The sequence below is a fragment of the Grammomys surdaster genome, unplaced genomic scaffold (assembly GCF_004785775.1).
Source record: "Grammomys surdaster isolate TR1022 unplaced genomic scaffold, NIH_TR_1.0 128, whole genome shotgun sequence".
NCBI lineage: Eukaryota > Metazoa > Chordata > Mammalia > Rodentia > Muridae > Grammomys > Grammomys surdaster.
In genome coordinates, this window is record NW_021604586.1 from 6,802,326 (window position 1) to 6,825,235 (window position 22,910).

At 54.5% G+C, this 22,910-nt stretch overlaps 1 protein-coding gene across 1 annotated transcript; it reads left to right on the top strand.

The window, feature by feature from the left end:
* The first annotated feature begins 2,443 nt into the window (after positions 1-2,443).
* Cdh15 (cadherin 15) lies at positions 2,444-22,117 on the top strand. Its single transcript, XM_028753726.1, has 14 exons — positions 2,444-2,585; positions 11,135-11,290; positions 11,723-11,878; positions 13,046-13,190; positions 15,567-15,727; positions 16,182-16,310; positions 16,686-16,871; positions 18,110-18,363; positions 19,149-19,291; positions 19,403-19,642; positions 19,877-20,116; positions 20,215-20,351; positions 20,489-20,653; positions 21,559-22,117. Exons 1-14 carry the CDS (start codon positions 2,544-2,546, stop codon positions 21,757-21,759), a joined length of 2,355 nt encoding a protein of 784 aa, XP_028609559.1. The 5' UTR covers positions 2,444-2,543; the 3' UTR covers positions 21,760-22,117.
* The last annotated feature ends 793 nt before the right edge of the window (positions 22,118-22,910 follow it).

Below are 22,910 nucleotides of genomic sequence, written 5' to 3' on the forward strand. Positions count from 1 at the left end.
AGTGGTAGATGCTGGTGTCAGGCTAGTCCAGGGACCCAGATGTGAGCAGGGCTGCTGTGCTGGCTCCCCCTGTGTCAGTGGGACCTAAGCTAGAGTCCTCAGAGAGGAGGGAGACTTAACTGAGAAAATGCCTCTAGAAGATGGGGCTGCAGCCAGGCCTGTAATGACTGATGGGGGAGGACCCAGGTGGGTGGGGTCACTCCTGGGCTGGTGGTCTTAGGTTCCACAAGAAAGAGCAAGCCATAAAGAGCAAGCCAGTAAGCTGTACTCCTTCATGACCTCCGCATCAGCTCCTGCCTACAGGCTCCCGCACTGTTTGAGTTCCTTCCCTGACTTCCCTCAATGTTGGGCTGTATACCTGGAAGTATAACCTGAAATAAACCCCTTTTCCCCCCAAGTTGCTTTGACCATGGGGTTTCACCACAGCAAGAGTAACCTTAGCAGTGCAGCTGCCAAGCCTGTCTCTCCCTTTTCTCAGTCTGGAACTCCAGCCCATGGGACTGTGATGGCCACACTCAGGGTGGGTCTTCTCTGTGCTGCCAAACCTTTATGGAAATACTTGACACACCCAGAGGTGTGCTCTCATGGGTTTCAGTGGTCTGCAGGATCCTGTGTGGGAATTGTTCTCTCTCCTCTTTCCCCATGTCCCCCACACTCTTCCTCTCTTCCTTCCCTCTTCCTGGCCTTCTTCCAGGTCCAGAGGACAGCATATAAGGCCAACCATATAAGGGCTGCACCCACCAGGAGACAAGAGGAGGAACAGCCTTGGTTGAGATGGGGAGGGTGCTCTCTTGAAGGTAGCTATGGAGCTGGGCATTGAGGGATGAGTAGGAGTTCTCTAAGTAACATTGGAAGGAAGGCGTGCTCCAGGCAAGGCATCTCAAGGAAGAAAGTGACTGTGGAGTTAGGGGGTGGACGAAGAATACTTGGAGGTGAACTAACAGTTATGTGTGACAGAACTGTGGGGACAGAATGGTGGGAAGGGTACTGTTGTGGACCAAGAGCCACCTGGACGGAGAAGGCTGGTACAGATCTGTTGGGATTGGATCGGCATAGTGTTGAATGGGTGTGAGTGCCGGCGAGTTAGAAAGCCTCTAGCTTATGGAGAGTTTAAAGCTACTGGACCAACAGGGGACTGAGGGAGAGAGTGAGGAGAAGCTTCGACCAGCCTGGAGTCTCTGGACCACACACTGCCTGGAGGACAGGACTCAGGACTCTGGCTGGGCTGATGGGTTTCAGGTAGCATATGGATCTCCTGGACACAAGCCTAGTGCAGCCTTTATTCCTTCTATCCAGGGCCTGGGACCTCAATAATGTATGTAAATCAACCAAGTCTCCACGTGGGTCTGTCCAGTACAGTGGAGTAGAGCTGCCAGGGATCCTCTCTTCCTGTCTTGAGCCTTGGATAGAGTAACTTCTCCTGGCTTCTTCAGTGCAAGCCAGTCTGCCCTACATGGCACAAGGATCACAGCCAGGTCCAGCTGATGTCATGGAGGACTATCCAGAAGCTATTGCAAAGAAGATAGCCCACAAAATCACGGTGACTGCTACATGCACGGGGTGTGGCAGTAGATGCAGGGGGTGGGGGAAGGAGCTCTAGCCAAAGCCAGGCTGGCCAGTGGGGTGAGACCTGGGCTCCAAACCCTCAACAACAGGCCACACTCCAGTGCCTTTCACTCAGCCTTCCATGGGCCAGCAAGCTCCCAGGACACTCCTAACTCCCCCAGCACTCTGTTCAGGCAATAACACAAAGGTTGCCTTCCATGGGTCCCCCAGAACAAAACTGAACAGGTGATCCACATGTGGTCCCTAATCATCCTGCTCCTTTCTCTGGGTTAGGGACCACTTTGTTTTCTTTTGTTTTTGTTTTTTTGAGACAGTTTCTCTATGTAGTCTGAGCTGGCCTAGAACTCACTATGTAGAGCAATCTGGCCTCTAGCTCACAGGGATCTGCTTGCCTCTGGCTCCCAGGGACTAGGAATAAAGGTATAGGCTACCATGCCTGGCTCCCTCCATTCTTCTACAAGCGGGGCCTCCCTGGACAGCTGCCAGGGGCCTCAGTCCAAGCCTACTGCATGCTAAGTACTTCCCCTGTGTCTACTCCCAGTCCCACTACTTGCTATCGGTCAGTCCAGGAGCGCCCTACTACACATATGCTGACCTCAAAACTTTACAGAGCCTCCCTCAGGCACTGACCACATATGCTGTCACTCAGATCCCCAGCCCCGCCCTGTCACTTTGCTCTGGCTCTGCCTGGCATCCTTCATAACACACTCTTGGGGCTATCCAGGCCCACCTACATGTGCTGTCACTCATCTCTAGCCCCGCCCACAGCTCAGCCCCCCCCCATGCTGTCACTCAGCCTTAGCCCTGCCCAGACCCCGCCCTGGCCCCACCCCACCACACACGTGCAATCCCTTGGCCTGTTCCCCGAGCACTTGTGCTGTCACTCAGCCCAGTGCTCTCAGCGTGGGGGTAGAAGCGCCACTGCCCGTCCCACTGGCCGCCCAGTCCTCGGTTCTTCCGCCGCCGCCGCTGCCCCAATGGGTTCTGCTCTGCTCTTCGCCCTCGGGCTGCTTGCCCAGGTAAGCTTCTGAGCCCTGTGGCATCCCTCACTCTAGCTTTTGGGATAGCTTTCCTGGGACCACTGGCCTGGAATGTCTTTGGGGGAACCTGAGAGCTGCGGCCTGTAGTGTCCAGGGTGGGTCATACTCTCTGATGTATTGTAGGAAGGGATGTCCTGTGTTTAGGGGCTTCCAGTGGGGAGAGTGACTGACCTGCACACCAGTAAAATGGTTTAGGACTGGAGAGCATCTCTGAGACACCAGAGTAGCCATTGGGCTGTCCCTTCAGTCTGGAAGTGTACCACAAGTACCTCCTGGAGCCTCCCAGGGTAAGGGTGGCCAGTCCTGAGAGGTCTTTGTATTCCAGAGCATGAGGCAGAGAGAAGGGGCAGGAAGCCACAGCATCTGTGGAACTTATGCCCTGGTTAGTCTTGGTGGTGCCTGAGTCTCTCTCTACCCAAGGGTCCTGGAGTAGCTGCAACCCTTCCCTTCAGGACCTAGTAATCCAGAGGAAGTAACTCCAGGCCAGAGCAGCCCAACACAGACTCAGTTTACACCACCTTTGACCTGACCAGGCCGGCGTCTGTGCCTGGATCCACCTGGAGATGTAGTAACCTGTGGTCCCCAGATCGTCCAGTCTCTAGTACCCTGTCTTCTTAACATGGCACAAGTAAGGGTGGGTAAAGCCCAGGTCCCCAGTTTTTCCTGCTGTTGGCACTCCCCAGACAGGCTGCTGAATGGTCCTGGACTGGCCCAGATGGGGATGTAGTTTCTGTGGTCCTGCCAGGGTCCCCTGCCACAGAGGTGGGCAATAAGGTCGTGGCCAGCCTCTGTGCCCCAGAGGCAACAGGTGGCAAGCACAAAGGCTTACTGTGTTTAGAGAGTGGTCAGCCAGCATGTGTGTGTGGTGGGGGGTCCCTCCCTTCCGGGAACATACTTCAGGACTTTCTTGGTCCCCTCAAATTCCCACAAGCCTTGCAGCTCTGCTCAAGTTTCAGTTCTTGGCAGCTGACGGGAGCCCGACCAGAAAGACCCTCTAGCAGCTGGCCCTGGGGCATCAGTCCTGTATCTCCAACCACCAACACCCCGGCCTTGGGGACCCACATTCCCTTACTTGGGCACATCTGCTAGGCTTAATACCCAGCACCTCTCTAGACCCTACGTAGAACCCCAGCCTTGTGCGTAATGCCCTGACCCATCAGAGGCCCCTTTGTACTCTGGGTTGGGATCCACTCCTCACTGGCTACCTTAACAGCACTCTTTACCAGCACCCCCAAGACTGGAGGGTAGGTAGTGTTGGGTAGCATTCTTCATCCCCTCCCTCCTCAGGCCTCCCCTCTCTGTTGCACTAGGGCAACTGCACAATACCCCTCCCCCAGGCATCTGGAGGCCCCAACAGTCAGGTGGGGGCAAGCACACACCCCCGAGGCCTGGCCTCCTGAACTTACGTTACAACAGCGCTCAAATTAGCTCCAGTGCAAGGGGAACTTTTCCTACCCTCCAAATGTTCACACACATCCCCCAGCTTTCTCGCTTCTGTCTGCTCTTGTTCACACACAGGGGTCCTGAGGCTGCCGTCTGGTCCTTCCTGCTTCCTCACTGGGCTTTTCCCTGGCCACCCTGGCCCAGCAGCTCTGTCTGGGGCTCCTCGGTTTGGGGTTGGAAGTAGGCTGTGCATGGATTCACACCTCACTCCATCACCTCCCTATGCAGGTTCCCTCTGGAATCTGAGTTTCCCAAACTCCACGGCAGCACCAGGAGGTTGGATTGTGTTCCAAACTGGTCCCCAGCAGGCCTCAAATTCTAGCTGCTCAGGAAGATCACAAGTTCAAGACCAGCCAGGGCAATTTACTAACACCTTGCCTCAGAAGAAAAATCAAAGCAGCCAGGGATATAGCCAGTAGAACACTTGCTAAGCATGCTTGAGACGTAGGGTCTAATCCCAGTATCATCCACGCGTTAGCACTAGTACTCATAAAGATAACCCCCTCAGCCCCTGCACTTGGGGTTCAGTCTTTCTAATTGCTAGTCCTGAACTGGGTTGAGGGCAATCATGGATAGTCCAGAGATGCTTGCCCCCCTCACCTTTTTCTAGGAACCAATGAAGACACATGGCATCTGAAGGAAAAAAATGGGTGTCAGCAGTACTTTGGGGGACTAGTCACTGACGCTGGGAAAGGGCCTCATATCTAGCAGGACTAGCCTGCAGTGACTCAGGCTGGAGGCAGCCTGCTCACGGTTCTGAGCTCTGTACCCAGCCCGTGCTGGCAGGCAGGCAGGCGGGACCAGTCTGATCGGCGGGAACAGCTGCCTGTCTGCCCCCTCCTCATTCTCCCCTGATGACTGTGGCAGCTGGACAGGGTGGTCCCACAGTGGGAATGTGGGCCACCCTAGGCCAGGCCAACAGCTGGGCTCATTCCTGACATGCTGGCTGTCCAGGAATGAGGTGGCAGTGGATTCCAGGCTGTGGGAGCTGCACAGGCCTGAGAAGCCTGTGGGAAGTAAATGCAGGGGCTTCCTGCCCTCCACCCAAAGGCCATTAGCTCTGCTAAGATGGAACAGACTCCTTGCTCTCATGGCTAGGGCGCTTGTGTCTTCCCGGTCAGTCCCTTCTCTCTGTCACCGGAACCTCTGCCCAGGTTCAGTGCAGGGAAGTGCACCAGGGCCAGACAGCCCTCTCCTAGGTCGCTAGCAACGGCTGATGCTATTTCCATGGGTAGTGTTGGTAAATCTCCTGCCTGGCCAAAGCATATACTGCTTGCACAGCAGGACCCTGGTCACCCTGCAACTCCTTGGGGATGGGAGGGGGTCAGGAAAGACACCAGAGGGTAGTTGGCTGAGGAGTGTGGGTTCAGAACACTGGCCTCAGATGTCTCTAGAACTTTCCAACTTTTGTCTGGGTTGGTCCTTGGCAAAGAGCAGGCCTGAGATGAGGTGAAGCGTATTGGGTATCTACTGTGGGAAGACAGTCTCTAACTGGTATGGGGGACAGAGGAGTGGATCGTGTAGGAACACCTTACACAAAGTCACCTTCCAGGTGCCTCTGTCCTGGATGGAGGGAGTCTGTGAGCCAGCTGTGGCCATGTGGCTTTGTCCCAAACACCAGATGTCCTAGCTTCCCAAGGAGGCCCCTCGCCTTGCCTCCCGCCTGCCACGTCTTCTGGGAAGTGGGCAGGGTGAGAGAACACGGGATAGGCTACACAAATGCATCCCAAGAGCCGGAAGCTGGCTGTGGCCTGCCCATTGGGCGCCCACTCATACCCCTGCAGCCTCTGATCTGGGCACGGGGCCCTGCCAAGACATTGTGGTTCTGTGACCTCGTGAACTTGGGTTGTGGACAGGCCAGGGACCCAAGGTTCCCAGGCCCTGCCTTGACCACACCCGGTGAGTGCCAAGCCCGTGGGCACAGGCTGGGGCAGCTGATGGAGGCAGCAGGAGTAGGAGGAGGGAGGAAGTTCTTCCCAGGCCATGGGGGCTTCAAAGGGCCTGGGAATCCCATTCTCAACAGGCCTTCCCAAGGCAGGGCAGACACTACAGATGACATCAGCCCGGCATGCCTTCTGGTGCCAACTGTGGGCAAATGGCCCAGCCTCTAGACGTGAAAGGTGCTTCCCTTCTCCCAGGCTTTGGTGTCATGAAGAGCCGAAGATCCCAAACCACATGTTATCCTGAGGGGAGGAAGATAGAGCCAGACTTCCTCCAAAGCAGCCCCTTGGGCGCATCTGAGTCTGCCACCAAGCTCAGGCAAAAAGTCCCTGTGTCCATGGAAGCTGTGGCCCAGGTTCCCCATGCCAGGCAGACAGGTGTGTGCCTGGTAGGGACACTGCCCTGACCTAGAAGAGGCTCTGCATGCTGGTCTTGGCAGGTTCTAAGGCCAAGGTGCCATCTGTGAGAACAGAGATGCCCACGCAGGACTCCGCCCCCTCTACCCTTACCCTGCTGTCTTGAACAGGGTCCTCGGCTCTCTGGGCTCTAGGACTAAGTGGGTGACAGGACTTTACTGCAGCTGGCCTCTGCTGCCAGGAGGGGCTGTGGAGTAGGTGGCTGAGGTCCCCACTGGTAGGGTGGAAACAAGGGGCTCCCGGCATGGTGACTCAGTCAGGCTGGGAAACAGGGCAAGAGAACAGAGATGGAGCCTTTGATCTCAAAGCAGGCTATATGCAGGTGCCCACAGGGCACCCCAGAATGTACCCAGTGCCTTCCTGAGCCTTGGCCATCCGTGTGTGCTGCAGGAAGAGACGTGGAGAGGCCAAAATCTAAGTGGCCTCCTGGCTGGCTGGCTGCTCTTTCTCTGCTGCTCTTAGAGCACCCTCCCCACCCCCAGTCAGCCATTGTATTTCCCTCCTGTGACTGCCAGCCTCCACCGAGGCTCCACAGAGCCAGCTGAAGTAGAAGCCAGGGGGCCTGGGTAGCCAGCAGGCAAGGCCCCAGGAAGGGAGCTGGAGGGAAGCTGTCCACTCTGCATGGAGTGAGCAGGTTGGGGACTGACCATTCCAGCTGCTGGACTCTGGGGAGGAGGCAGTGCCCACATGGCCCAGTCCCACCAGGCTCCCTGGATGTAAGTGCCATCCACACAACCTTCTTATAATTTAAAACTTATTTATTTCTATGTGATTTGCCTGGTATATGTGTGTCTATACCACCACTTACATGCAGTACCAGAGGAAGCCAGGAGAATGTGTCAGATATTCCCCCGGGCCTGGAGTTACAGATGGCTGTTAGCCACCATGTGGGTTCTGGGAATCAAACCCTGGTCCTCTATAAGAGCAATAATTGCTTTTAAACACTGAGCCATCGCTCCAGCCTCCACGTGACCTGCTGACAGATAGAAACTGGCTGCCTGCTTTCTGGTCCCTGCCAGCACCTCTCAGTTTCCTCGCTTCGGGTGGAGCCAGGTGGGAGTTTCCCCTGGTGTGGACACACAGTGGGCACTAAGCACAAAAGCTATGAGAGGATCTCCTTGGAGCTCCTGAGCGCAATCCCACCCATCATTCTGAGGGACGTAGTCAGGGGCAGGCTTCCCTCCAATAACCGTGGTGATGCCGAGGGAAGGATGGCGTTCTGACTGCCTGGGATCCATGCTGAGGCTGGGGCAGGCATACTCAGTGCTGTGTTGGCATGTCTGTGTGTGGTGGCTCTGCCTTCCACACTCCCAGCCCTCCTCTGTCCTGAGGGCCACCCAGAGCTCACCCCCCCACAGGGAAGCCCAAGAATCTGTCCTTGGAAGGAAGGGATGGGGTGACCCCCAAAGAGGGAGGCTTCTCCAGGTGCTTCCCTGTAGAGGGTCCGCATATACATATGAGACACAGAGGCTGGAGAGCAGGCTCATCTTTAGCCAGCCTGGGCTACATAAGTCATAAACAAACCACAAAGGAGAGAGTGGTCTGAGCTGAGGGCTGTTGGGAGTCTGAGCCCCACCCACCCAGGTATCTGCTACTTCTCTACAGCAATCCCTACTGACTGTGAGCCTTGAATGTTAATCATGCTAAGGCTAAGGCTAGGTCTGATAGCTGGCATCTGGCACTGTATACAGCAAAGGAAGCTTCTAACCCTGGGTAGTTACTTATATTAACTGGAATGAGACAGAAGGGTAAGCATGGCCCTGTTTCCTGTCCTCTGAGACTGCAGCTGTGGACGGGACAGATTCAGAGGATAATAATGTCTAGAAAGCTCCTCTCTGCAGGACGGAACCTCTAAAGAAGGAAGTCATTAAAAAGAAGGCACGTGGGGCTGGTGAGATGGCTCAGCGGTTAAGAGTATTGACTGTTCTTCCAGAGGTCCTCAGTTCAAATCCCAGCAACCACACGGTGGCTCACAACCATCTGTAATGAGATCTGATGCCGTTTTATGGTGTGTCTGAAGACAGTGACAGTGTACTTACATATAGTTAATAAATAGAAAACCTCTGGGCTGGAGTGAGCGGAGGCCTGAGCAAAAGGGAAAAGGGAAGGGGGGATAAAAAACAAGGCATGTACCAGGCAACAAGACAGTTTAGTGGGTAGGGGCTCAGCAGGTAGGAGAGTTTGCTATCAAAGACCCAAGTGTGTTTCTGGAACCTACATAGCAGAAGGAGAGAACTGACTCCTGTAAGCTGCCCTCTGACCTCCACACGTGTGTGGCAGTGTGTCTCTCCACCCCCAAGATCAATGTGAAGAAGAGGAATGTGAACAGCCCTGAGACGGAGACTGAAATCTTCCAAGCTCTGCCCTTGGCTCAAGAAGGCCAGGCTAGCAAGGATTCTGAAGGGTCAGACCCTCTGCTGGCCCTGGACCCTCCTGTGGGCCTGGGGGAATGCAGCCAGGGATGGCTACAGATGTTAAAGAGCATTTCCAATCCTAGCAGTCCCCATGTGCTAGAGCCTTCTTCAGCCAGTGCTTCCACAGACCAGGCGGTACCCTGTTCAGCATCAGCCTGACAGGCTCCCAGCATCCTGGAAGCATGAGGTTGCCCTAGGTTTTGTTCCTAGACACCACATGCTATGGAAGATGTGGTCAGGATGTGACCAGCGTCCACACCCATGGCAGCCTCTGCCAGACTGTGCTTTGCAATGAGGACTCATTCAGGAATACAAATGGAGCCGGCAATACAAGGGAATCCCCCGAGTCTTCAGAACACTGGTTCTCATCGTCCCTCCAAATTAAGGGGTGAAGTAAGAAGCAATTTGAGGGGCAGGTCCCTTGGTGAGATCCATTCAGAAACGGGATGAAAGCACCTGAGAACCAGGACAGTACCTCAAGGTTGGCAATGCCTTTTGGAGGCTGCTATGCATTCTGTCAGGTACTTGATAGACAGGTCTCTTCTCCAGGCCTTAGTCAACCCCTCTGAGGGGTGGGGCTATCTGTGCGCATGAATGGGTAGTGTCAGTGGGTTTGGGGAGAATAGATGTCTGTAGGGCTCCTTCTGAGCTTAGAGATGTCCCCTGTCTGCAGTAACACAATCCTGGGATCGCTCTCTGTCTCTCTGTCTCTGTCTCTGTCTCTGTCTCTGTCTCTGTCTCTCTCTCTCTCTCTCTCTCTCTCTCTCTCTCTCTCTCTCTCTCTCTCTGTTTTGGTTGGGGGTCTTTTTTTTTTAAGTTTTTTTTATTTGTTTTATTTTAGCACACTGTTGCTGTCTTCAGACACACCAGAAGAGGGCATCAGATCCCATTACAGATGGTTGTGAGCCACCATGTGGTTGCTGGGAATTGAACTCAGGACCTCCAGAAGAACAGTCAATTCTCTTAACCACTGAGCCATCTCTCCAGCCCTATGTCTCTCTTTTAAATTACATTTATTTACTGTGGTGGGAGTGTGTACATATCACATGGAGGTCAGAATACAAGTTCTGGGAGTCAGTTCTCCATCTACCATATGGCTTCCAGAGATGAAACTCAGGTTATCCAACTTGGGAGCAAGCATCTTTGTCCACTGAGCCAACACTGGTCCAGCATGTCTAGAGGTCACTGCCAACCTCCTGGGTGTGACAAGGAAGAACACAATATATTTCAAGAGTTCTGGGTTTCCAGAACTGAGATATAGTTATGAAAATCACGTGGTATATTGAATGGGCCATCCCTTTTTCCCAGCCAGCCTCTCAGTCGAGCCACACAGCAAGCCCTGTCCCACCCTGTGCCCTGGAGCAGCCCTGGCTGTGGCCCAGCCCAGTCCCTGCCATCTGAAGGGCATGTCCTCCCTGGCCCTGTTCCATGCTCCAATCCTTGTCACAGACCAGGCTGGCCAGCAAAGGAGAGCATGGACACTAAGTCCCACTGTGAAAAGCAGTTTAGATTCGCTCCTTGGTGCCCTGAGTCGCCCAGGGCTCTGGAAGCTTCGGCATTCTTTCTGCAATGCAATACTGAGAAGCTGGACAGGGTATCCCGAGCATGGCCCCTCTCTGTTCACACAGCCGACTATAGCAGAGGAGCCGTCAACACTTAGGCTCCGAAACCTGGTTTCTGGACGTGTTTAAAATCAAGCCCCGGGCCTGGTGGCAGAGGGAGGTTTCTGACATGGGGTCTGCTGTGTGCATGGGCGCCCTGGGGATGGGTGTTGGGTAAGGCTTGGATACAGATGCTTATGGGCAGGGCCCCTCCCCTCCCTAGTCCATGCTAATAAAAGCAGGCACTGTTACGATTAACGCGGGTGACATTCAAGCTGTGAGGCTGAAGAGGTAGACATGTCACCTCCCACTCTAACTCAGTGGCCCCATTTTTGATGAGTCCCTGGCCCCACCAGCTGCTGTCTGGGCATTTTCCTGAGCCCTGTTGGCATCTGACCTCTCAGGGACCCCAGGAAAAGTGCAGACCCTCACGTTGCCTCCAACCAGCCAATAAACAGTGTCTACTGTCGGGATCTGATGACCCTGTGGACACAGCCTATATTCTGGGATCTAGACAAGGAAAAGAGATAGGCATGGCACATCCATATGGGAACTTTGAGAGCTAAGCTCCTCAGGATGTGGCTATCAAAGCCCCATAGAGCCTGTACCTTGCAGGGTGACACCCCCAGGTGGTATAGGACCCCACAGTCCTAAGAATGATGTCATCCTGGCACTCCTGTGTCCTATGTGATGGTATCCTATTTATGTCTTAGAGCCTTGGCCTGTCCTCGGCAGTCCCTGAGCCTGAACCCAGCATCCTGTACCCCTGGCGCAGGGCATCAGCTTCAGGCCGTGTGCGGAGAGCCTGGGTCATCCCGCCCATCAGTGTGTCTGAGAACCACAAACGCCTCCCCTACCCGCTAGTGCAGGTAAGAGAGGGGGGATGGATTGTCCCCATAGGTTTCCCCATTTCTTAAAGATCCTCTTGGATCTGGAGAAGCCCCATCTGCTGATAGGAGCTAGTTGTATAGCCTAGGAAGGACTTTCTCACTTTGTGGCATAAAAACAGGGCCATAAACACCTTGCTACTCCAGTGAACATGCCCCCAGGCTATATGCCCCATGGAAGACATACGCTTCATCACCAGTACAAACAGACGTGTGATATGAATGTTCAGGCTTCTCCATCCTCAGAATATAACTGGCTGCCAGGTCCCAGGATGCCCTCCAGCTGGGCTACAGTTTAGGGGAGCAACTCTTTAGTCTTCAGAGCTTTGGGCCTCTGCTCATCTAATCGGGGTAAAACATGAAGGTATTGGGGTGCTCTCTGGCCCTCACCGAGCCCCACTCCTCCCCCCACAGATCAAGTCTGACAAACAGCAGCTAGGCAGCGTCATTTACAGCATCCAGGGTCCCGGAGTGGATGAGGAACCCCGAAACGTCTTCTCCATTGACAAGTTCACTGGAAGGGTGTACCTCAACGCCACGCTGGACCGTGAGAAGACCGACCGATTCAGGGTAGGGCCTGGTGGGAAGCCAAACAGCTCAGACCTCTGTTCTCCACCTGACAGGCTCCAGGCCAGATGTTTCTGAAGCAAGATCTGGTCCTCGTAAGACCCACATCAGAGGATTAAGTGTTTGGTATCATGTTACCATATAACATAGGGCCACCTTGAGGCCATGAAGGAGGTGGCCTTTTGGAGGGCAGAGTACCGTTGCAACGGATGAGCTGCCATGACAGCCAGTTCTCCTTGGACTCAGGTTCTGTTTGATGGATAGGTGTTTCATGAAGAATTCCCGAATAGTGTTACTGTCCGCTGCGGGAATGATCTCTGAGGAGCGATTAGCCAATAAGGGGCCTCCATTACTATTACAGTGTCGGGGTTCAGGAAGAGATGTGCAAGTCACAAGGTATGCATAAGGCCAAGAGGCAAGCCCAGGACCTCCTTTATCTGCTAGGCTTACCTAGCATCTAAAGGTCCTGGTTTCCATCCCCAACATGGCTAGCTAAATAAATAAATAGAGCTTTCAACAGTATTACAGGCCTATGATACTTAGAAGGCTCAGGAGGATCATGAGTTCGAAGCCAGCCTCAACTACATAGCAGAAACCTGTCGCAAGAATAAAACCAAGCAAAACCTGTAGAAGCCTTATATAGCCAGGACCCTGTTGACTGCATCCTAGCTGGCCCAAGACAGGTTAGCTTTCTACCTCCCCTTTCTCAGGGGCCAAGATTTCTTTTAAATCCTCAAGAGAGTCTTCCAAACTTAAGAGGCTGCTATGCCGTTCTTCCAGCAGAACCCATTAGATGATTTTCTTTTTTAAAATGTAACTTGCAATGTCTTGCTGTGTATCTATAGCTGGGCTTGAATTTGCTGTCTCCCTGTCTCTGCCTTCCGAGAGCTTGCCATTCTCTGAAAAGCAGCAGGTTTAAAATGTTGTAATCTCATCTTCGTAAGAGCATTACTTCATCCACACAATGATGCAGTGAGCGTCCTGGCAGCCAAGGGAAGGGGGGAGAGTTGGAGCCTGTGTTCTGGGAGAAAGCAGGCTCTATTCAGAGAAAGGGTGCATGCCCGCTGCACACACTCTATCCCATGTGTTCCTCACCTGTGTCAGCTCTTGCTATTCCTTCTATGTGGCTTTAGGAGCCACAGAGACATTGCTCAACCTCTGTTTGTTCAGCTAAGGGCCTTTGCCTTGGACTTGGGTGGCTCCACCCTGGAGGACCCCACGGACCTGGAGATCGTTGTGGTAGATCAAAATGACAACCGGCCAACCTTCCTACAGGACGTGTTCAGAGGCCGCATCCTGGAGGGTGCCATCCCAGGTAAGGTGGGCATGTAGCCCCATCCAGGGGGTGGGCCTTGAGAAGGTCCAAGTCTCAGAATTCCCCACAACCAAAGGACTAGAGATATGGCCTCCCCCCTGCCCCACCAGTGCACTTGCCTGGCATGCCAGGTCCTCCCTAGCGCTGTAGAATTGGCAAGCCAAAGGTCATCCGAAAGGTCGGGTGTAAGAAAGCCATCTCTTACGCTTCTCCTGTCAATATTATTTTGATCTGGACAGAGAGGCTTCTGGGTGGCTGTGTGTTCCAGCTGTGCCTTCTCATTTCATGGTGGTGAACCTTGTGGATACGAGGCTTAGCTTTTCAGTGGAGCCTTCGGCCCTACTTAGCATATCCATGGGCCATGAGCTTGCTCTAGTGTGGTTTTTAATGCCCCAAAGAAAACTCCACGGCCTGGGGCAATGCCTCCTCTGGCTGCTGCTTCAGGTGCAGTCTGGGCTCAGTCTCCCCAGCCTGTTGTGGTGGTGCATGCCCGTGAGCCTGGCACCTGGGAAATAGAGACTGATTTAGTTACCTAACCAATCTGAGGCTAGCCTCGACTACTTGAGACTCTGGTACCTCGTCAAAACCACACACAGGTAGTCAGGCTGGGCAGAGCAGGCAGGGCACTGTGCGCATCCATCCTGCATTCCTTACTGCCTGTACCCAATGCGTGAGTTCAAATCTGGCCTAGGCAAGAACTTCAGGAAGCCCAAAGCACACGAACAGAGTCTTGTCTTGTGTGCCACTCAGGCTCATTCTATTCCATCTCATGTATTCATGTTGCAGGACCTAACTGAGGGTGTACACTTACTTACTTTTACTGTGACCTGACTTCAGACTTACAGAAAAGTCTGAAACAATTCCCACGTGCCCACTGCAGGGAGCTGACACTCAGTTTAACCTGTTTCTGTCTTTTACTCAGCTGCTCAGTTTTAGGCCGGATGCTGGACGTTCTCTGTCAGTGGGGTCTGAGAACTCTCTGCAGTTACCAAAGTCAGGAAATCGGTGTGCATACCACCCCAGTACGGCGACTACTGACCTTAGCGAGCTTTAACTTCCGTAACAATGAGTTTATAAGGACAGAGGACAGTTGGGTCAGGTGTTCTAGTCTCCTTACCAGGCTCTTTTCATTCTACCCCACCTCTCTCTCCTTGTGTGCCTCCAACCTCACTAGGCCCTACAGTACTTGGTCATTTCAGTCCTATGCAGCCACCTGCCTGCTCCGGGGCGGCTCATCTATAGCAGGGAGGGATTGGTGTGTGGGTGGATATGTGTAGAGCGGGGCTGGCTTGACCTCGGATGGTTCTTGGGTTTCCATCTCTCTGTGCCTAGCCAGCATGCCCAAGGGTTTTCTGTCTCACTGCCCTTCCCTGGCAGGGGGTGTCCTTGAAGACCCTGGAGGTGGCCTCAGCTGTACTCCAGCCCTTTGCAGTGGGCAGGAGAAACCTGGCACCAGGGCAAAGATAACTCTCTCACAGTCCCAGCCCAGACTGCATGTCTCCCAGTATGCCTCAAGCTTCCCCTGCCAGCTTCAGTCCTTATGGGGTGTTTGTGGCACTTGTTAGTGCCACAGTGATAGGCTAGGACTGCCTCCTCACTCCCCAGGCAGCTTTTCACTGTCCTCCAGGGCCCATCTCTGTGGGTGTGTGTGTGTGAAACAGTGATCTTCTTCTGGGTAGACTTGTAGTGTTCTATTTCTTATTTTTATTATTTTGTGTGTATGAGTTTCTGTCTGCACACCATATGCATGACAGTTGCTTTGAGAACAGAAGAGGCCACCGGATCTCTTGGGACTGAAGTTATGAATGGGGAAATGTCACGTGCGTGCTAAAGATTAAACCTGGGTCCTCTGGAAGAATAGCTAGTGTTCTTAACCTCTGAGCCATTGCTCCAGTCCCTGGAATTATGATTCTTGCTGGCTTCAGGTAGCACCTTGGAGGATGCTGGGTACCTGCTTTGCTCTGTACCTGTTTGTCTGTGTATCCTTTACCTCGGTTGGCATCACCACCTTAGAGCAGGGCTCAGGGCTGTCTGAGGACCCCAGTGTGTTTACTACTTTGAGCTGGAACATTAGGTCCACTTGCTGACCCAGCATGTGGTAAGAAGGTGCATCAGTTCTCCGCTGAAAGCCCACTGGGATGTTCCTACAATGCTCTGCCTTCCATAGGCAAGGCAGCGGGAGTACCATGGACTTGAGGCTGGTATATACACTGCCAGCCCCCATGACCCAACAGTACAGAGAGCAAGCTGCCCATTCCGTGGTCACAGTGTCAGACCTAGGGAATCTGTGCACACTGGGAGCACTCCACACCACCTGGGTTGCCTCGGCACAGCCATCCCATGGTGGTTGACCACATTTCTCTCTGTCACCCTCAGGCACCTTCGTCACCAGGGCTGAGGCCACAGATGCCGACGATCCAGAGACAGACAATGCAGCCCTCAGGTTCTCCATCCTGGAGCAGGGCAGCCCTGAGTTCTTCAGCATCGACGAGCACACTGGAGAAATCCGGACGGTGCAAGTGGGGCTGGACCGTGAGGTGAGGCAGCGCCATGGACAACTGGGGGCCTGGGGACCAGTTCTCCACATCTGATCTCCTCAAGCCTCAGGGCTCTTTGCAGGTGGGGCAGGGCCTTCCCACCTCACCTCTCAGCCTACACTGTGGTTATTACTATCAGTCTGGTCCTTCCTTGCTGCTGCTGTAATACCCCCCCCTCCCCACCGAGCCAGTCGCTTATGCCTGGGAGGTGCCTCCGAAGCTCTCCTGTGCCCTATCCCTATCCCTGCCACCGAGCTGGCTCCATCAGCCAGGAATCTGCTTTCCGCTGCCCCTAATGTCTGACATTTCCAGCACCACAACTGACCTCTGCTCACTCACAGGCTGGGGTGGGGGCAGACCCCGTAAGGGGTAAGCCTGTAGGTGGTTTTGCTGTCATCCTAAAATGGCTGTCTCTAGGCACCCCGTCTTCTAAGACATGTCATACTGTCCCCAGGTGGCGGCTGTGTATAACCTGACCTTGCAGGTGGCAGACATGTCGGGAGATGGCCTCACCGCCACAGCGTCGGCCATCATCACCATAGATGACATCAACGACAATGCCCCCGAGTTCACCAAGGATGAGGTGCCGCCTCTGCCCGTCCCCATCAGCTAAGCGCCACCTTCCCTTTATGGGTTCCAGGAGGGGACTCTGTGAGGGCGTAGAAGAGAGCGGTGCCTGAGTAGGGAGCGTGACACAGGGATGCATGTGAGGTTCCTTAGAGAAGAGCAGCTCCATGGTCCTCAGCCCAGAGTAAGTCTCCCGGGTCCTTGCTGTGCGAGGGGAATAGTTGGTCTGGTAGCCAGGAGCAGCTCCGGCAGGTGGGATCTGCGGCTCTGGAAACCAGTGAGATACGCTGTGGTGAGCAACAGCGTTAAGCCAGAACAGGAAGGTATCCCGAGTCACAGGGCTGGGCATTCTAACGTGCCAGCTGGTGAGTAATGGGCTGGCATCTCCCAGTTCTTTATGGAGGCTGCAGAGGCTGTCAGTGGAGTGGACGTGGGACGACTTGAGGTGGAGGACAAGGACCTGCCCGGTTCCCCCAACTGGGTGGCCAGGTTCACCATCCTGGAAGGTGACCCTGACGGGCAATTCAAGATCTACACAGACCCCAAGACCAATGAAGGTGTGCTGTCTGTGGTCAAGGTGAGCCCTGCCCCTGTCATGTGCATTCCCTCAGCTAGAGTCCGTCACAGGTGTCTTCCTGTGGCAGCTTGAGCTGCCCTGGGTTCCTCCCCAGTAGGGCTGTGCTAGGCGACCTCCTGGGGCAAGGGTACGGGATGGACTGGGTGCCGACTACAGGTATCTGTCAAACTGGGCAGCAGGAAACACCCACAGAATGCCATCACTGCAGCCTTCTCCCTCCTTATTAGGGTGGTCCAAATTTCAAGTAAAACTGCATCAGCTTGATCCCCATTCCTACCAGAGGAAGAGCTGCCAGACACACAGACACACAGACACACAGACACTTACACACATACATATATACAGTATACACACATACATACACACACTGTCTTAGTCAGGGTTTCTATTCCTGTGCAAAACATCATAACCAAGAAGCAAGTTGGGGAGGAAAAGGTTTCAGTTTACACTTCCATGTTGCTGTTCATCACCAAAGGAAGTCAGGACTGGAACTCAAGCAGGTCAGGAAGCAGGAGCTGATGCAGAGGCCATGGGGGGATGTTACTTACTGGCTTGCTTCCCCTGGCTTGCTCAGCTTGCTTTCTTATAGAATCCAGGACTACCAGCCCAGGGATGGCACCATCCACAGTGGACCCTCCTACCCTTGATCACTAATTGAGAAAATGCCTTACAGCTGGATCTCATGGAGGCATTTTCTCAAGGGAGGCTCCTTCCTCTGTGATAACTCCAGCTTGTGTCAAGTTGACACAAAACCAGTCAGTACACACACATATGCACATTCACTATACACACACACTCATACACACACATACATGACAACAACATACATGTAGATGTAGATACATTTGTATGTGGGTGCATTTGAAGATTTATTGCAAGAAGCTGGTCGGGCAAGTTGAGATAGGCTGGAACTCTCGAGGGAGAAGTTTTTGCACGCTGCTCTGGAAACCTGCCTGGTGGAGGACACCAAGAGCCAGACCCTCTGCAGAGCATCGACTGGCACATCCACCACCCAGCTACGGACAAAGACCATAGCTGTTGAGTGACACAGGAAACTACCACACCACATTCAACAAATCTATTGGATCCCTTCTTGTTGCCTATTAATATTTGAGCCTTGCAAAGTTTTTATTATGTCAAGGTTTAAAGGGAGGGAAGGAGAGATGGGCTCTCTGGACAGACCTGGGCAAAGGCTCTTAACACCTGGCATTTCAGCTGTCTCTGTCACTCTCCTGCAGCCCCTGGACTACGAGAGCCGTGAACAGTACGAGCTCAGAGTGTCTGTACAGAACGAGGCCCCGCTGCAGGCAGCTGCCCCTCGGGCCCGGCGAGGCCAGACCAGGGTCAGTGTGTGGGTTCAGGACACCAATGAGGCCCCGGTGTTTCCAGAGAACCCACTGAGGACGAGCATAGCAGAAGGAGCCCCACCAGGCACCTCGGTGGCCACCTTCTCTGCCAGAGACCCTGACATAGAACAGCTGCAGAGAATCAGGTGGGGTGGTCTGTGGTCTTGAGGGTTCAGGAGGAGGGACCAGTGGCTCCATTACTGCCGAGGGTGCCTCTGGCCACTGGCAGACAGCCCCAAGGATACACACTCAGGGTATTGAGTCCCTCAGATACCCATGTGGGTGTGGAGTGACCATACCCACAGGACATGACTGGGCTCCCACAGGGCACATAGTCCAACACTGTTCTTAAGCAGCCTCTGGTTATTGTTCTGTCCCTTGTCGTGGGTCCTTGTGTCTCCAGGGAGCTCTGGAGCTTCAAGTTAACCACCAGTCCCAAGCGTGGCACAGTGTTCCACGTGTCTCCGTGGCACCAGCTCTGAGCAAGGTGGAATACAGACTGCCAGCTACTGAGGGGCACTGGGCAGCAGCACAGCTCATGTGCTGTTGAGTTAATAACCAGCTTGGGGTGGTGGTAGCTGGCAAGATGGCTCAGTGGGGCGCCACCAAGCCTGGCCACCTAAGTTCATTTCCTGGAGCCCACCTGGTTGGAGGAGAGACTCAATTCCTCTATGTCCTTTGTTCTCTTGTACGTCGTGGTGCTCATATGTGTGCGCACACGTGCAAATAAATAAATGTATAAAATATTAAAATATAAAATAATTTTAAAAAAAGTTAGCTTGGGGCCGGGAGTCCTCAAAGGCTTAATGCTGGCCAACCACAGTTCACATATGGATGTGTATGTGATAATATGTTTGTATATATGATATGCAACCCCATGTCTGGGCATCTTGGGGGAGCCTCATCCCTCTCCTCCCCTCCCTACCAATAGCTACTCCAAGGACTATGACCCAGAAGACTGGCTGCAAGTGGACGGGGCCACAGGCAGGATTCAGACTCAGCGAGTGCTGAGCCCTGCTTCGCCCTTTTTGAAGGACGGCTGGTACAGGGCTATCATCCTAGCCCTGGACAATGGTGAGGGCAAACAGGTGGTATCCTTGTCCCACTGCCCACTGCTCCCCTGAGTGGACTGACAGGGCAGGATGTGGGTGGGGCTTGAGCTTATTAGCTCTCCCTTGCTTCCAGCCGTCCCTCCCAGCACAGCCACTGGTACCCTGTCCATTGAGATCTTAGAAGTCAACGACCACGCCCCTGCACTGGCCCCTCCTCTATCTGGCAGTCTGTGCAGTGAACCAGACCAGGGCCCTGGCCTCCTCTTGGGTGCCACGGATGAGGACCTGCCCCCGCACGGGGCCCCCTTCCACTTCCAGCTGAACCCCAGGGTACCAGATCTCAGCCGGAACTGGAGCCTCAGCCAGATTAACGGTGCGCTCCCCCATTCCCCCTCTCACCCCCCACACCCCCGCAACCCTGGGACCTAAGAGATAGGCCGATAGAATGTATCGCCATGACTACATCCTCAGGCAGGGCTGGGATTAGTTTCCACAGTACCCAATGGATAGATGGGGAAACTAATACCCAGTGACTCAGGTACTCTCTGGGCGGGAGCGGGGTTACCCTGGAGCTTCTGCTGACCACACTGCGCTGCGCCTTCTGCAGTGAGCCATGCACGCTTGCGGCTCCGACATCAGGTCTCTGAGGGCCTGCATCGCCTGAGCCTGCTGCTCCAGGACTCTGGGGAGCCACCGCAGCAGCGAGAGCAAACGCTGAACGTTACTGTGTGTCGCTGTGGGTCGGATGGCACTTGCCTGCCCGGGGCCGCTGCGCTGCGAGGAGGAGGTGTAGGCGTCAGCTTGGGTGCACTGGTCATTGTGCTGGCCAGCACCGTGGTCCTGCTCGGTGAGTGAAGGTCCTCGGCCCCACCCTCTGTCCTGGGCCCCTTCCCCACCCTGCGTCCTTTAAGCGCCCACACTCCAGCCAGTCTCTCGTGCTTCCAGTTCTCATCCTGCTTGCTGCGCTCCGAACACGGTTCCGGGGGCAGTCTCGGGGCAAGAGTCTGTTGCATGGGCTGCAAGAGGACCTTCGGGACAACATCCTTAACTACGATGAGCAAGGGGGCGGGGAGGAGGACCAGGTAAGGAGAGGGGAGTGGTGGTTTAGACACACAGAACCCTAGGAAGGGGTCCCCAGAACCCCCAGCAGCCTCCTAGAAGGTCCTCTGGCAAACCAGGAGGTCCCTTCTCTGACATTAGCTGTTTACTGTGCACGCAGGATGCTTACGACATAAACCAGCTGCGCCACCCAGTGGAACCGAGAGGCACCAGCCGCTCTTTGGGCAGGCCGCCCCTGCGCAGGGACGCTCCTTACAGCTATGTACCACAGCCACATCGAGTGCTTCCCACCAGCCCATCTGACATTGCCAACTTCATCAGTGACGTAGGTGCCCTGGCGGGAGGCTGACCACAGAATGGGGCACATGCATGCTCGTGTGCATACATGCACATGTGACCGGATACACTCACGTCCAGACCCTGCTTCCAGTCCCCATGTTACAGGATGTCAGGGGATGAGCTCACCAGCAGGACCCTGGCTGAGCCTTAGGGAAGACTCAGAGGCTGAGTGAGCAGGTTGGCCAGGGACTTTTCAAACCCTGTGGGTAGGAATGAAACATTAGCAGCCACATGGCCAGATAAGGCCGGCCAGCACTGGCCTTAATAGTGTTTCCTGTCCCTCTGGGAAGTGTACCCTTGCACAGTTTGCTCTTTGTGTTTACTCTGATGGGGTAGGAGCAGCACTTGAATTGACGTCATCTGGACAAAGCATCACTTTGAACACCGCGTTTGTGACCAGGAGGTCCCTTCTACCCAAAAGATGATGATCAGAATGGGGGTGGGTGGGTGGACAGCTGAGTCCATCCTGTATTGACAGCCCTGCCCATACAGCCCAGAGAAAGCTCCCAGCAACCTGGGGGCATCCTTGGGAATGGTAATTCTAGCGCAGGTACTGGCCATCAGATGACTGGGTACCAATGGAGGTACTGCCTCTGTAGGGGCCCAGACGCTTATGGGAAGGTGCTTGAGAGGCTGGGGGTGGGCGGGAGGAAGAGTTGCTATGACAGGAGACAGCTTCTCCCCACCCCGAGGGGGAAAGGCTGGAGGAAGTGGAACCTTCTCTGCCAGCCCATTCTGCACAGGGAGAGAGATGTTCTGCATGCCCATCTGTCTTAAGAGAGGTTTCCTTATGCGGCAATGCCCAAGGCAGTTATCCCTGCCTATGGCTGAGCACCAGAGGGCTCCTGGCTTGCCCGAGTGGTCCTGAGGTCTGCGGGGACTTTTCCACAGGGCTTGGAGGCTGCAGACAGCGACCCCAGCGTGCCTCCCTACGACACAGCTCTCATCTACGACTACGAGGGAGATGGCTCTGTGGCAGGGACGCTGAGCTCCATCCTATCCAGTCTGGGAGATGAAGACCAGGACTATGACTACCTCCGGGACTGGGGTCCCCGCTTTGCTCGGCTGGCAGACATGTACGGGCATCAGTGAGAGCCAGAGCCGGGGGTAGATGTCCTGTGTGGACATGCCCACTTGGCCCAACAAAGGGGGCTCTCTCCTGGGACACGCACCCAGAAATCCCACGAGGATCAACTGTACGGTCCATCCTTGGCTCCGTGGCAGAGGTCATCTCTGCGAGCTCCAGGGGAGGACTGAGTCAGGGGTGGTGGGAGAACCTGGAGCACAGGCTAGGCAGCCAGAGGGAGCACTCTCCTGCTGGAGTGCAGAAGCCACCTTCAGTCACCCTGCTAGGGCTCATCCAATCTTTGTGTCCCAGTTGTGACCCTTGCCTCTGTATGAAAGCAGGAGTCTAAGGAGCGGATTGGAATTAAAGACACATTGTTCGGTGGACCACGGGTGCCCAGTGCCACTCTCGCCACAGAGGGTGTAGTGGCCCCTGTCCCAGGCCTATCCTGGGGAGGGACCTCAGGGCTCTGCTCGGCACAGTTGGTGAGAGTAAGGGGCGCCAGGCACAGGACTGGTGAGTTCAGAGTGCGTGTGTGCATATGTGCACATGCATAGGAGAACCATGAACAAGGTCCCCCCTAGGCCCTCAGTTTAGACAAGGTGACCCGAGGTCTACCATTGTCCTTATCTGAGTGGATCTGGCCGGAGAGGTCACCAAGCACACCTTGCTTTTCCTGCTTCCTCTGATTCCTGGTCTTCTTGGGGATGACATGTCTGTCCTGGTGTGAGTTACTCAAGCCAGGCATCTCAAGTGCTCAGCGGTGTCCGTCGTCCCAACTTATAGGGCCCTCCCTGGGTGGGAATTGTGCTTCTGGGAATGTGACCAGAGAGGGGGGTGATGGAAGAAGAAGGTGTCCGTCAGAGACTCCAGCCGCGACTGTACCACAGCAGTAGAATTCGCCTCAGGAGGACAGCCAGGGAAGCGAGGACCATGTGGTTTCTACTGTGTGAGAGGTGTCCCCTTGAGAAAGGTCTCTAGCGTATAGCTGGTGGGTTAGATGAGACACTCCAGTCTGAATGTCACTGGGTAACCCCAAGGACAGAACTCAACCAGAGCCCATGGTAGGGCTCAAGGAAAACAAATGAAAACCTGCGGTGTGTGCACTCCCATCCTAGAAAACAGTCTGCTCTTCTCACCAGAAAACAAGAAGGTGGTTTTTCCTTGGAGTCTTGCC